This window comes from Talaromyces amestolkiae, assembly GCF_001896365.1.
Source record: "Talaromyces amestolkiae strain CIB chromosome Unknown scaffold7.1, whole genome shotgun sequence".
NCBI lineage: Eukaryota > Fungi > Ascomycota > Eurotiomycetes > Eurotiales > Trichocomaceae > Talaromyces > Talaromyces amestolkiae.
In genome coordinates, this window is record NW_024468043.1 from 818897 (window position 1) to 833394 (window position 14498).

The 14498-nt window shown below is 48.3% G+C and overlaps 3 protein-coding genes across 3 annotated transcripts; 1 reads left to right on the forward strand and 2 right to left on the reverse strand.

Moving 5' to 3' along the window:
• Window positions 1-435: 435 nt before the first annotated feature.
• On the forward strand, window positions 436-2240 carry BHQ10_004328 (uncharacterized protein; the record flags this gene model as incomplete). Its single annotated transcript, XM_040876682.1, has 2 exons — window positions 436-1443; window positions 1524-2240. The coding sequence occupies 2 exons, from the start codon at window positions 436-438 to the stop codon at window positions 2238-2240; spliced, it is 1725 nt and encodes a 574-aa protein (XP_040732832.1).
• Window positions 2241-2562: 322 nt separating this feature from the next.
• Window positions 2563-6945, reverse strand: BHQ10_004329 (uncharacterized protein; the record flags this gene model as incomplete). The annotated part of the gene is made up of 3 exons (XM_040876683.1): window positions 2563-4298; window positions 4725-5002; window positions 5063-6945. The coding sequence occupies 3 exons, from the start codon at window positions 6943-6945 to the stop codon at window positions 2563-2565; spliced, it is 3897 nt and encodes a 1298-aa protein (XP_040732833.1).
• A 1130-nt stretch (window positions 6946-8075) lies between these two features.
• On the reverse strand, window positions 8076-14467 carry BHQ10_004330 (uncharacterized protein; the record flags this gene model as incomplete). Its single annotated transcript, XM_040876685.1, has 4 exons — window positions 8076-9317; window positions 9367-11265; window positions 11889-14376; window positions 14445-14467. 4 exons carry the CDS (start codon window positions 14465-14467, stop codon window positions 8076-8078), a joined length of 5652 nt encoding a protein of 1883 aa, XP_040732834.1.
• Window positions 14468-14498: the final 31 nt, after the last annotated feature.

Sequence of the window (14498 nt, forward strand, 5' to 3'; positions counted from 1 at the left end):
GACAATACTACCAACGGTGTGAAACGTCCGAAATGGTTCCCAGTACATAATGTATGAGCTATTAAAAACTACCCAACTGTTGCGCACTAAGGAGTACTTGTTCGGTAAGCGGTCATTTACGTGCTCGTACCACTCTCATTAACTGTTGAGCCGATAGGTAGATAGGACAGGTGTGAAATCCACATCTTTACCATACGACCAAAGACAAGACCCCTGTAACGAGAGACTGTCAATGGGTGGTAACTTAGTTGGTCATATAAGTCTGTCAACAGGCATATATACTGCGAAACCTTACTTCATCGCCATTATAATTAATCACCTGTCTATACGGAGTAAGCTGATTCTTATCATTTACACCTTTGCAACTTTCAATTTTCTCACACAATGCTTTCGAACAACATCACCAACGAAAAGTAATCTCCAGAACCTCACGCTATGAGTCAGGAATCTAGGCCCCGACAGCATAAGGTGGCCTGGCGCGATAGCATATCCGCCTTTCTGATCGGTCACAGCAAGGCATCCGCTGAGCAAGTGACGCGAAAATATCTCGAAGACCTCGAACCTGCTTCTTCCCTCAATTATCTGGATCAAGCACTCTGGCAGCTGCTGCATGGCATCAAAGATGTCGAGACGATCTTCAAAAAATATGCAACGACCAACTCCAGCGGCAAACGCATGTGGAACAGAGACAGCTGGGCTAGATACATTAACGCTGAGATACCAGCTGTCGCGACTGGCATACCACTGCTTTGGTACACCTTCACTGTTGGCGCCTACTTTCCTTTCTCGGCTCCGTCAAATGAACCCGAAATTGATGTCAAAGCATTCCGGAGAGCATTTGCGTTCATTATCTTACGCGGTTATGAGCTCTTAGGAGCGAAGTCAAACGGCCAGCCTTTTCCCAGATGCAGTGAAAAGTTCTACACTGACAAGGTGCCACGACTCACACGTATCATCTTCAGGAGTTTGAGCCCTTCTTACCCTCAATCAGAGACCCAGTCTCAGCATCCGCAGGAATCGCTCCAGCTTCAAGATGTTAAAGATACTATTGCTTTTACGCAACCCATACTAAAGTCGAACTTGTGCCATGGATGGCCCAACGTGGCCGATGGGGAATTTGAAGCCGCCGCGTATCGCCTTCTACTTGCCGACCACAAACGGTCGACAGTCAAAAGATCACCTATTGCAGTAAGCAGAGCGGACTTGCACATTTTGATTCGGCTCTTCTTTCTGCAACGTGCAGAACCTAGATGCTGGAGAGCAGGACTGTTCAAACACGAGACGTATCAGCGCTCCGGAGACATCATGTTCTCTCGTCTCATTAACGAACCGGATGAAGTATCACGAGCGTCCGAACTTGCATCGGCCTTTTTATCTTATCGTTTCCCGGGTAGCAATGATTGTGTGACAGAGGAGCAGTTCAAAGACTGTTGCTCAGAATGCGTAAGTACTTTGCCGTATGTTTTTATATCAAAAAATGGCTCATTTGGCATTAGCCTTCATTCATTTTTTCTTTCTTCCAGCTCTGGGCTACCATATTCATACTTCCAACCACACCGCAACCTCCTCGCGCTAAAGAAAAGTCCGCTCTCTTAACCAGCACCACAAACCTGTTATCGTTCCTGAACGTTGCCCACTTTTTTAGTGGAAAGTGGGAGGGTGATCGCTTTCACCAAAATGAGTCCCAGTTACAGCTCGATCTGCAAACTTCCGAATTGGTGGCCGATCTTGCCGCGACACCTGAGCTTGGTGTTGACGAACTGTTTAAGATCATAGCGAGGCTGAGCTGGTTCCACATGATGCTTATCCGGGGAGAGGATATCAAGGTAAAAGGAAAGAGCTCTAGTAGGCTCATTATAGTTTTCACGAGCCCGCCGGTGGAACAGATGTGTCGACCAGAGGGGCAGTCTTTGGTGAGATACGTCTGGCGAACTTCTATGGTTCAACTGGAGCCATATCTTGCTGTGGCGGATAGCGGAGGTATGAGCGCGAGTGTCGTGGGCGACGTACTGGAGTTACGATCCCATGGAAGGGTCAGGGAGGAAGGCACAAGTATGCAAATCGATTTGACCGAGAAATTAGTCAATGTTAAGGGGCTTGGTATTGGCCTTGTGGAAAATGCGGAACATATGGGTTCGGTGGGCTCGTCGGAGGCTACGTCGATGTTGGCCATGCGGCTGATCGACTTGAAATGTTATCGTTTGCCCGGTATGTCGTCGACAGTTACCAGCTCGAATTGAATAGCGCCTGTGACTTGACTGAAAAGCAGTGGAGGATCATTCGGCGACGTGTAGAGTAATTGTCACTCTCAAATCAGGCTTTCTATCTCCTTTTCATGCCTCCACTCATAATCAATTCTTCAATGCTGTGGTATTTGATGTCCTTTGTACCTCTACTTATACTTAGATACATGTAAATTCGACCGGAGAAGTCGGTGATCACTTGGCTCAATCTTGTCTTTTCCATAATCGTTTAATTACGTATCATGTCAAACTCCGTCTTGACCATGGTCCTGATCTCAGAAGTCGGCCTTGTAATACAGCAGAAGTTACTGACCGGGATTTACGTCTTGAAAAAGGTAGCCCACCGAGATCTCTGGGGCTCTGGCAATACTTGCATACACCAAGAGGACAGTCCACCTTCGAATACAAAGTCCGCTGTTTCCCACTTCTCCGACAGTTTCTCTTTCCATTCTCCGATATTTATTGTCTGTTTCTCGCCGTCAGGACTTTGCAGGACCATCAAGCCTTCAGGTACGCATTCATCCGGCCGAAGCGGCGGGCCGCTATAAAAGAATTCATGCCGAGGATCACAAATGCCCTGGAAATGACTGGCAGTATCTGCATTGGAAATAGTCGACTGCATATCGCGGTAGCAGCGTCGACACAGCTTCATTAATGGGCAAGAACGACAGAAGTACCAATGACATATAGAGTAGAAATCGCACTTGCAATGGGCACACTCGCTGATATCATCGAGTATATGGTAAATTTGATCTTCAGGGACCTCTTCAGTTGTTTCCTGTGTTTCACCATCGGCAGATGGCAACTGGCTAGCATTTTCAGAGTCACCGTGTTGCCCACTGATTGCCTTGTGGTCTTGAGCTACAGCCGCAGTCTCTAACCTGAGATGTTCTTTATTTCTTTTCTTTATTTCCTCGTACCCGACCTTAAGTAGATACAAGGCTTCGTTTAGATCTTCATCACAATCAGTAGCGATCAAGAATGTGTTGAAAAGGCCAATAAGCGATATATCATCAATAAAGTCGCGGTCGTTCGGAAATTGCTTGGTAAAACTCTTCACTCGACCGCGAAGAGCCACGCGAGCGTTCGCAGCATCATCGTGATCCCGTAGCCAACTCGAGACGAACAGGCAGATGTCACCAGATTCGTCGCTTTCATCCAATAACAGAGGAGCTTCTTCATATGACGGAATATCTGGATGGTAGAGGCACACACCCGCTAGGCGACTTCGCGATCGTGGCTGAGCTTCTCTACTCCACAAGTCGTATTCCCCCGGTGTGAGAAAGTTAAGCTCGTACCAAACTCGAATTCCTTGGTTGAATAAGCCATATTCGAACATCAGTGAACCGAGGTAGTACTTGGCCTCCGCGGGGCGATTGACTCTTCTAAATGGGTTTGAATCCAGCCAGGTATTTATCGAGACAAGAAGGTCAATGTACTTTCTATCGTCGTCCATCAACAGGCACTGGAAAACTCTGTACAACATACGGGGTAACGTAAAGATATCCAGGAGGCGAGCAATAAAATCATCCATCTCGTTCTCGGTGGACTGCATTCCCCGAAGATCTGTCAACGCAAAATCAAAGGCAGGTCGAATTCGATGCGGCTGATGAAACTCGAAAAAGCTCGAAAAGAACGCAGTGTAAGAATAGTAATCTCGATACGTTACCTCTTGTCCCGCAAATACTTTCCACGCTTCCTCCAGTGTAGCAATAGCTTTGTCTGTCAATTTCGCATAGTATTCTACTTGTGCGAGATTGAGCAGCTTGCCGACCTTGTCGCCAATGTTCCCGGAGTCCTCTTCTTGCAGCGACTCGGCCAGACTCGAGTGTTCTAGTGCCTCCTTATATTTTCCAACCTCGGTACAGGAACGAGCCATATCCCTGTGAATGATTGCTATCGCTGGCTCGCTCAGGATAGGGGTTTCATTATTCTTATCGAGAGAGCTTTGAAACTGTTCAAGGGCTGCACTGTACGCATGATGGTGAAGCATCGCCTGGGCGACTCTTGCATGCCAGATGGGAGTCTTCTCAAGACACTGTATCTCGGCAATTTCTAGGATATTAGAATGGTCATGAAAGCGATATAGTCCTGCTGTTCTGTCCTCTGAGCTTGACAATTTTGTGCCTGCCATTTGATGATATACTAAAAGCATGGTGCAGAGGGTTCCTGGTGTGCCGTCGTCCACTTCTATGTCTTTCGGCACCAGCCAATGCCGGGAGAAAGACTCGGCCAAACGAGAGAAAAGAATTGTGAAAGGACAATAATCACTCGCTACCGATGACGATCGAGCACAATCCTGCAAGAGCTGTTTTGATTCTGGAGCGAGCCATTTAAAGACCAACTCTGCCCTCTCATTTGCCGTTTCCCGAACTTGACTATCCCACCAGTAACGTGCAACGTCTGTTGGACTAGACGATGGGTAAAGAATGTATCGAGTATGGTGAACGGTTTGATGTGTTTCAATGAGCCAGTGCTCACGTACAGGGTTGAATGTGAACTCCTCCGTGAAGAGAGTTTCAAATAAACGGGCTATATCTTCTCGATTCGTTGCCGTTTCTGGATTTGCGTTCGATAGGTGCATAGGTAAGAATTTTTGTGCATATTGGTTCAAATGCCATAGCTTCTCTGTCATTGGTTCAGTGCGTCGCTTCGAAAGTGTATGTAGTAAGACGTATAAGAATAACGCCTCGGCTTGGTCTAAATCAACATGGATAGGACCAACCGCCACAGATTTGCTGAAGAATTCGTAAAAAGAGCTATGACGCAGAGTTACATATATTGAATTCTTGTCTGCACCTTCGTTTATGTCATCGTACCCAGCGGGTCGGAGCGAGAACAGAGACGAGTATACTTTATGAAGATCATCCTCAAGATTCAAGACCTCCTCGTCAAGGAGAATCTCCAATATGTAGCCGAGCTGATCTACAGAGAACGGCTTTCTAGCTTTCGTCACAATTGTAAGAAGGATACTGAGCTGTTGAGTTCGTGTGGCCGTTACCTTCTCAGATGCTCCTTCCTTGTCCGAAAGCTCATCAGCCAAGTCATTCAACGTCGCGTCCAAGACCGACAACTCTTTTCCCAAGCGCTGTAGTTCCGCATGCAGCATTGCACTAATACCTCGGGGGATTGTCCGAATCACTTTCCGAATTTGCTCTTTGGTCCGGCAGCGCGTGACAGATTTGATGACGAGGTTTGCCCATTCCCAGAGACCTTCTGCTTGCGCACATATTTCGCGTATGACCTCATCTTGAAAGTCCGAAGCATCGCGGAACAATTTAGTTTTCTGAAGTTTTTGGGAGACATATCTATGGAGATCGTCTTTGTTTTGGTTATTGTTGATTTCGATTTCTGGAATCCAGTCCAGATTGTGTTCTTCGAGGACGCCGCGTATCGAATCCCTGCCTAGAAATATAACTCGAACTGGTGCAGTTTCATCCTCTGCTGAATGTGTGCTTTCTAGCAGACTGAATAGTATCTCTTGCTCCTCGGGATCAGCTTCGTCGATACCATCAATGACAAAGCAGCAGGGTCCGACATCTGGTGAAAACTTGCTGAAGTATTCAAGCAAGAGTTTCCTCCAAACGTCGTAGCTATTTGCTATGTCTTCTTTCAAGCAATACTCCTCAGCATGCGCCGCGAAGCTCGACTGTCGAACAGCTACTTGCCATGCCAGAGTTCTCAACGCTTTATTCAATGAACGCAGATCGACATCGTTGTTCTTGATGAAGAAAGAGGCGACAATCGGCGGGAATCCGGCGGAAGTTTCTGCCTTTGCGAGGTCGTTGATGATTTTCGAAGCCATGTATGATTTGCCTACGCCAGGACCACCATGAATCCAGAGCAGAGATTCGGATCCCTGCCACCATGATCTAATCCTTTCCTCTACCCAGCTACCCGATCCTGGCATTCGACTTTCATTGATCGAGGAAAATACCTGGCCAGATGCAGAGACGGGATCTAGAGCCTTTTTCAATTTGTCCAGTCTCTCGCGGTCGTTTCTTTCGTCGTCTCGTTGCAACAATTTCGCAGTATTTCTAAGCGCCTGGTTTGTAAGAGCGAGCCCATGAGCAGAAACCATTTTATGTTCCTGACTGGTCAACTCTTCCAGCTCACCGAGCAAAGAACTAATCGATGTATCGTCCACAAACACATTCTTCGCCCATTTTGTGACTCTCGTCCTTAAAGATCCACGATTAAGCAGCTTTTGTGACGCCGCGCAAACTCGAAAAACATTGACCAGAACTTTGACAATAATAGTCCTCATCCCTTCGCTCAACGGAACACCTTTATACGATTCCAGACGCAACGAGAAATTGCCAAGTTTGTAAAACAAATCCGTCAACATATCGAACGATTCGCTTACTTTGCGCGCGCCTCGAATCAGAAGCATCATGGCCCCCATGATGCAGGACGCAGGTGGGAAACTCGCGGAAACCGCATCGGTAATCACGTCTCCCCAATTCTCAAAGGGGGACAGTACCATTTGAATAGCATGAAAGAGCGATGACTTTTTTGTACGAAAGTCCTGAAAACGGCCATTTTCGGCGTCTAGTTGACGGGAAAGATCCTCGGGATTGAAAATACGAGGGAAAGCTTCATCGACGATCGCAGTGCCAGTCTCTCGGGCGTATTCTTCGCAGGCAGAACGCCAGAGCACAGTGAGCTTATCATCTGGTGAGCTGCCCGGAAGTCGAGCCATTTTTGCTGAGGCACTGCAATCAGTGATGGGCGGGTTGACATTCAGAAATCGGTGTGCGCATCAGGCTGAAATGCCCCTCATTTTATACAGCGCATGAGCCGCATTGTCAAAGCCTCCATTCCAGGATTAGCCTACCTAAGTGGCATGTGTTGGGAGGGGCTAAAATTGTCTCTGTCCGTCCATTCAGCGCGATAAATACCTACTCGAAATCTTCTGGAGCATTGACAAAACGCCCATGGCATCGCTACAATAAGTTCCGGCACATCAAGTTTACATACAGATCGAGGCTTCTGATCTCGCACACAAATTGCCATCTTAAAATCAAATCTGATGAACAAATACCAGTTTCGCTAATGCAAGGCCCCTTCACAAATATAGAATCGGGTTCTCAGCATAAAGCCTCCTTTTTGATGTCGATCCAAGTACAAGGCCTCATCATGGTGTCGAATTGGTGAGTAGTGATTCAAATCCTAAGCTACAGGTGTCTTCACCGTCTCAACTGATACCACCAAGCTTGCTGTCATAGTGATACTACGATCCAATTACCAAGATCTCTCATCCACCCCCAATCTGACGACACCATTGAATCTGACACTACACAATAGACGTTATTACCTATATCTTACATGCCATACTAATCCTACGCATCTGACATGGACAGAGAGATATTGCCAGGGATAAAACTGGTATAAATAAGGTAACGAACAAAAAGCCCTATACCGCGAGGAACTCTGACGTTCCAATTTATCCACGATATTTCTATGCTATTGCTATATTCCTACTCGATGGTTCCAGGTTCTCGGCTGAGGACTATAATTCTCCCATCCACGATTGTGTATATACCTAAAATACCTATATCCTCCAAGAATCGAATAAAATATGTCAACATCCACCAAAAAAATAAATGTTCGGGCACTTCCAGAACATGCCAAAATTAAATCCATATCCAACCCGAAAGAATACAAGAATGAAACACGCCAATCAAAACAAAGAAAGAAATAGGGTATCTCGCACATCTTTTTTGTCCAACAAGAAAACAAAACAAAAGGTCCCGATGTTTGCGAACAGGGGGAATATTATAAAGCGTATATATATGAATAGTAGATTGAAAGGATAAAAACAGAGGGGGACTAATAAGGCATCCATTGCTCAAACCCAGCAGGTTGCCATTCCTGTCCTGGGTATGCGGTACTCGACATGACGATTTCTTCCTCATCGTGATCGTTGGGCACAGGAAGTTCAACGGGAACTGAATTTTTGGCGATTACGGGTCTGGTTTCGTAGATTTCGGAATTGAGACCGCGGTTATTATTGGTTTGTGTAGTAGGATTGGGTCCGGGCATTGGTGTGATGGTGGTAGGGCCAGCACCAGCGATGGCAGACGCGATAGACATTTGCGTTGCTTGATTCAATCCCAATCCCGCATTGTGCTGCTGTGCTTCAGCAGAGAATCTATTCCGATTATAGAAAATCGACGATTCGGGCTGAATCGAACTCCGAGGCGACAACTGCCCATTCGCCAAGTCGTCCGGAAGTGTAATCGGAAACGGGAGTGACTGGTCGCCAATACGCGGCGTTTCTGTGACAGCGTGGAATTTGCCGAGATTGTATGCTGGGTCGGCGTAGTTGACGTTTTCGCTTCGTGATCCTATCGCACGCATTTGTGCGGGTCGGGGGCTGCGGGAACGCATTCGCAAATCGCGAGCGCGGCTGCGGGATTGTTCGAGTTCTGGGGAGGCGTTTGAGGCGCGGCTGTTGCTGCTATTGAGGGTTGGGGAGATGTTGTTGTAGGACCGGCTGGAGGKGGAGAGTTGGTGTTGGGGTTGAGGTGAGTGATATGCATACTGTTCTTTGCTTGGCGCGTATTGCTCTAGCTGTGGTTGAGGTTGGAGAGGAGGTGATGAATGATGCGCGTAGTAATTATTGCTTGGCGCATATTGCGCCGTTTCAGATTGTGGCTGTTGTTGAGACTGGAAAGGGGGCGACTGAGACGGCGGCGATGAATAGTACCCATACTGCCCATTGCTCGGTGCATACTGTGTTGGTGCTGGTGCAAGCTGATATCCACCCTCATAAGCGTTCCCATACTGCGGATGACTCTGATTCGCGTAGTTGACTGGCGGTTCGTAGACAGGCTTTGAAGGCGGAGCATAATATCCTGCTGGCGGAGGTGGCAGTGCTTTATCTTGTGCTGGCATGGAGCTATGTCGGCTCGATGCTGTTGTTGCCATATAGGGTTGCTGATTGTTTGTCACTGGCGGATAGCTTGGATACCCGGCGTTTCCCCATGCATTTTCATTGCCTACAGAGTTTCTGCCAGGCTGAGCAGTCTCCTCAGGCCGTTGATTGGGACCGGAACGATTAAAAATACCCTGAGATAGTCAGCCACAGAACAGAAAAGACCCAGTTTGAAACACTCACCCCAAATCTAGACAAAGCCCCCTTCTTCCCATCAGCTTTCTTCTCCTTCCTTTTTTCAACAGGCTTAGCTTCAACCACCTCCAACGGTGGCACACTCGCAGGCGCCGGAGCACCCTTAGTCCTCTTCCCCATCAACTTCACCTTACTCAGTATCTGTGTAGACATTCTAGCATGATTAGATTGTTCCGAAGCAGTCTCACTACTATTCATCAACGGCGACGGCGTCGTACGCAAGTCCTGACGGGAAGCAGCAGCCTGCACTGCCATGCTGTCGCCACTATGCTGGCTATCCCCGTCACGTCTTCCAGAGGAGCTACCAGAGGGCAATGGGGGACTCAAGCCAGATCCGTTGTTGGAAGAATGTTGCTGCTGCAATGGTTGGTGTCGTCCGCGGTTCGCCCACATGGACCATCCCGGTCTCTCAGATCCGGTGACATCGTCGATGCGCGGTAAGTTTTGTGGCTGAGTCGGTTTGGCGTTGTGACTTAAGCGCTGTTGACTATGAGGAGGTCCAGTAACTGGTGGTTCAGGTGATACTGTCATCCTAGGAGCATTTTGGTTGATGTTCGGATTGCTCATGGAAGACACAGATGAAGACGCAATTGAGTCGCGATTTGTGCGCAGATCTTGTAATCTGCCCGTCTTCCACAGAGTATCGATATGCGACGGTGGTAGGGGCTGAATGGGTCGATATCCAGGCGGACTCTGGGCGCCTTCAGCTCGCAGAAATTTTCTGTCGCGGGAATCCGGATTACCATCATTATACACTGGAGTTTGTTGTTGAGGTTGCTGCTCCTTGCGGTCTTCGCCAAATTCAGCCTCATTATCAGAGAAGGGAGGCGGAGCCTCATCCGGTGCGTCTTCACACAGTGTTACAGGAACTTGAGATTCCTCTACTCTAGCATCTTGACTAGGGTGGTCAATCTGCCCCGAGCGTCGTGCATGTCCATTAACAAGCATCTCCTCTGCCGCCTCCGCAAGGGTGTTACCCTCGCCCTCAAACGAAAATCTAGAGTACCGCTTCGTCTCCTCTTCCGTATTTTGTAAGGTCTTCTTATCAATAGAGAATTTTGACATTCTCACAACACGTAAAGGCTGCTGATTTGAGGAGGCAGTTGGCGGGCGAGGAAAGTTTCCCAATTGATCCTTTTCCGGATCGGAATGGAAACCAGCTTCGTCTAGCTTCTCTCTTATGGCATCGTCGACATCATCATCATCCTCATCGTCCGTAAGATCCGAGACCTGAGATCGCGTGGGTGATGGTTCCCTAAGTCCTGCGTAAATGCCGTCTTCGTCAAATTTTTCACGGATCCGATCCATCTCATCTTGACTAATATCTGATATTTGCGAGATGATTGAATCTCGTCGATTCACCGGCTCCGGTATACTCAATTTCCTATCTTGAGGCAATGGAGGCGACACCGGACTACGATAACTTTCATTTGTCGAATTCACTATTTCAGGATTGAGTCGTTGCATCGCAGGCTTGATGGTGAGTTGAGGGGATGCTGCATCAAGGACATCATTATTTTCGCTCAATCGCGATACCTGACTGTCTGACTGCGACGCTTCGTGTTTCAAAGTTGGTGAAACTTCCAGCGAGACAGCGAGTGGTGGAGAATTCCGTTCTTGACTACTCGTATTCGTTCCGGGATAATCACCGATATTGTTCGCCGAACTAGATCCGTCCGTATGCATGACATCGGCGGCTGCATGGGGCGATTCACTAATATCAATCCAGCTATTTTTCGGGTTTTCTTCAAATACAGTAGTTTTCGTGTCATGATCGCCAGTCGCAACGACAGGAGTGTCCACTTCCTCTACACTCTCCAAGTTACTCTCATCATGTGAAGCCGTCGCAATCGAAAGGCCGTCCTGCACAATAGACGGTTCCCCAGCCTTACTACTCTCATCAGCATCACTGTCAAAAGATATCATCGTCCTTCTCAATGAGCTAGCCCTCTCCGGCTTGAAGGCAATGGTCTGTCCTTCCGTAAGTGATCTCATCCTCCCACCAAAATCAGCAGAGAAAGATCGCGCATGCATCGAAAAGACCTCGTCACCATCAAACGAGTCTCTAAACGATTTACTATCACCTAGTCTCAATGATGGGATTCGAGGAACGGGCTGTAGTGAATATCGCGAAGAAACCGAAAAATTGACAGGTTCTGGGTGGTGGTCAAGTTCTAGGTCAGAAGATTGAGCATCAGAGCCAGTAGTGTTCACTGCCCAACTTTGACTCCGCTGGGCACGGAATATGGACGACATTCCCTACAAGAAAAAACCCGAATTAGAATCGTATAGACTAGAGATTTCGTGTAGCTGAAGGTACATATACATCAGAGGAAACAATCTGCTTCCAGTCATGTTGGCCAAAACCTTGAACTACGTGCTAACATGACCGACTCGTCGCAAAAGCGAGACGAGAGAACGAGATGAGAATCGCCCAAAAAAGCCAAAATCATCAAAATTAAGGTGATGAATAAACAAGATATGGAGTAAAGAGAAAAAAATTAATCTACCTTGTCGGCTCCTCGCAACTTGCTCTTGCCTTTGGCGAATAATCCACGTGCGGCTCCGGCAGCCTTTCCACCAGCTTTTCCACCGAGCGCTCCAGCACTATGGAGGAAGTCCTTTCCTTTAGATTCAACATTCGATCTGTTGATGGCACCGGTACTAGGCGAGCCTGATCCACGCCTGTTGTGACCAGGAGTGAATCCAGAAGAAGAGCCATCTGAGCCATGTGATGAAGTAGATGGCAATGACAGGTTCCCGAGAGACGACAGTTTAGGAAACTTTGCCCGTGGAGGCAAACCGCTGGTTGGTGCACCGCCAGGTAGACGACCATTTGCTTGGATCAGATCTGCATGTTCGGGAAGAGATTCACTCGAGCGCCGAATCCAGTCGGACAAACCGCTATCAATATGCGCAAATTGCTCTCGCGTGTCGTTGAATACCTGTATCTTTTCGCCAGGCGATGAAATCTCCATGATCTTACGGAAAGTTGGGAGTGATGCTTCATTAACTGGAGCAGAAACAGGCTGCGTTGGGGGCGGAATGGTACTGTTTTCAATTTCACCGAAAGGCGAAGGCTCCGGTTCCTGAATGTATGCGATATGTTCAATGTTGCTTTGGGGCTGCTCTGCTTGCTGCTCGAGTTGCTCAAGAACTTCCTTCTCAGCTGAGGGATACTCAGGCAAGGAAGGCTGAATGTCTGGATTGCCGAAGGCTTCTGGATTTATTCCGGTAGAACTCTGGCTTACATGGAAAGATGGGATACTATCCGCAGTTTCTTCTTCCGGGGCCACGACTGGAACTGGCGGCGGCTGCAGGGGCTGAGTTGATGGCGCAGAGACGTCGGGTTCTTCAAGAACGTCTTCCTCCGAATCGTCAGATTCTTCCCATGAGAACTTCTTCTTCAATTTTTGACGTGGCTTGGATGCAGCAGAGCTGGGCACAGGTTCATTGGATGGAACATTTTCAGTTGACTGGGGGTTTATAACGAGAGTGGCAGGKTCAGAGGGCGATGTAGCAGATCTGACCTGCAGTGGACTAGTGGGAGCGATTCCCTGCTCGCCCCAATAGCTGTCGTATTCACTTGGCAAATATGTACTTTCATGTTGAGGCCGTGATTTAAGCGCCTCGGGTTCAGTCTCCTGTGGGAGTTCCGCAGGAACAACACCCGGTGTGTGGTCGCCGCTGAAAGAGCGCATAATCTCTTTTCGAAGACGATCACTCTCCATATCATGCGGAGAAGCTTCCGTAACAGGAGATTGATCGATACTCACGGGTGGTACGATCTGTGGAATGTGATGTGGCTGTTCTTCGGGTATTTGCAGTGGTGATGGTACGCGTGGTTGAGTCTCTTCGCTTGACGGCTGGACAGCACTCTCTGCTGAAGGAACTAGGCTCAAGTGATCGAGACCCTGCTGAACAGCCGACAAGGGACGAGGTGTGGCTTCTCCAGACCCAGTTTGCTCTCTGACAGTTGTAGACTCGGGTCTATCCCACTCGGACGAAGAATAACTATCTTGAGATGACGATCGAACCACCTCCGCGGGGGCGCCTTCTTCAGCATTGGCAAGCGCTGGAATTCGATCTGGTCCGTTCCCTGGTGATGGGACACTCAGGTCACGCCGGTGACCTGGTTTAAAATTTGCAGGTGGCTCGTGTGCAGATGCTTCCGCGGTAGGATCCTCTGCAATAGTAGGTGTCTTGTCAGTCTCCGACTTCCACGGACTGATGATCGGGCTGATGACAGACGTGCCATCACTATTCGAGCGACTGAAGCTTCCAGTACTGGAATTTGGCGTTTCGTCCGCATCGAATGCTTGATGAACGACAGAGGTAAAGCCGAGAGATGGAATATGATGCAAAGACGAACCTTGAACTGCCACTTGGGCTTCCGGACCATGCGTAGGTTGCGCGGCTTGCTCGGGTTGGTTCGCGCCACCAAAGAAGTCTTGTCCAAACCCAGACAGACGCTTAACTTCAGGTATGACTAATGGCGACGGTGAGCGCGCATTGTCTTCCACTGATTGTTGCGGTGGCAAGTTTTGGCTTGCATCTTGATGAACAGCGGGAGTAGGAGCAAAAGACGCGGTCGCACCTTCTGTAGGGACAGTATTTGTTCGAGAAAGGTCGTCCGATGCGATTCCCCTTTCTTTCTCCTCCTGCATTCGTCTATATATGTCTACAGGTCGGACAAAAGCTGGCGCTTGTGCTGGCGTAGAATCGATGGCCGAGTTTGCGGGCGTAACAGGATTCGGTGCTGATTGTTGAGCGGCAGGAACGAAACGTGACGTATTTGGCATCGGGGGTACTTCTTCTAGTTCGTCCTCTTCCTCGTCCTCCTCATCATCATCCTCCCCCCAGTCATCGCCGTCGTAGGAATAAGACTTCGCGGCTACCCATTTCTTCGTCTTTTTGCGATTAATGTCGGTCTTGAACGAGACTGGCTGATTCGCTTGTGAAGCAGGGCTCAATGGTGTTCCTGCATTTCCGGGATATCTATTATCAAGTAGGAATTAACATGCATATAGCACAAGTAATGCGCGACAATTTGGGAGCATACGTACCCAGGCCGGTATGGACCCGACATTATGTACTCGTCGCTGGAATACTATACAACA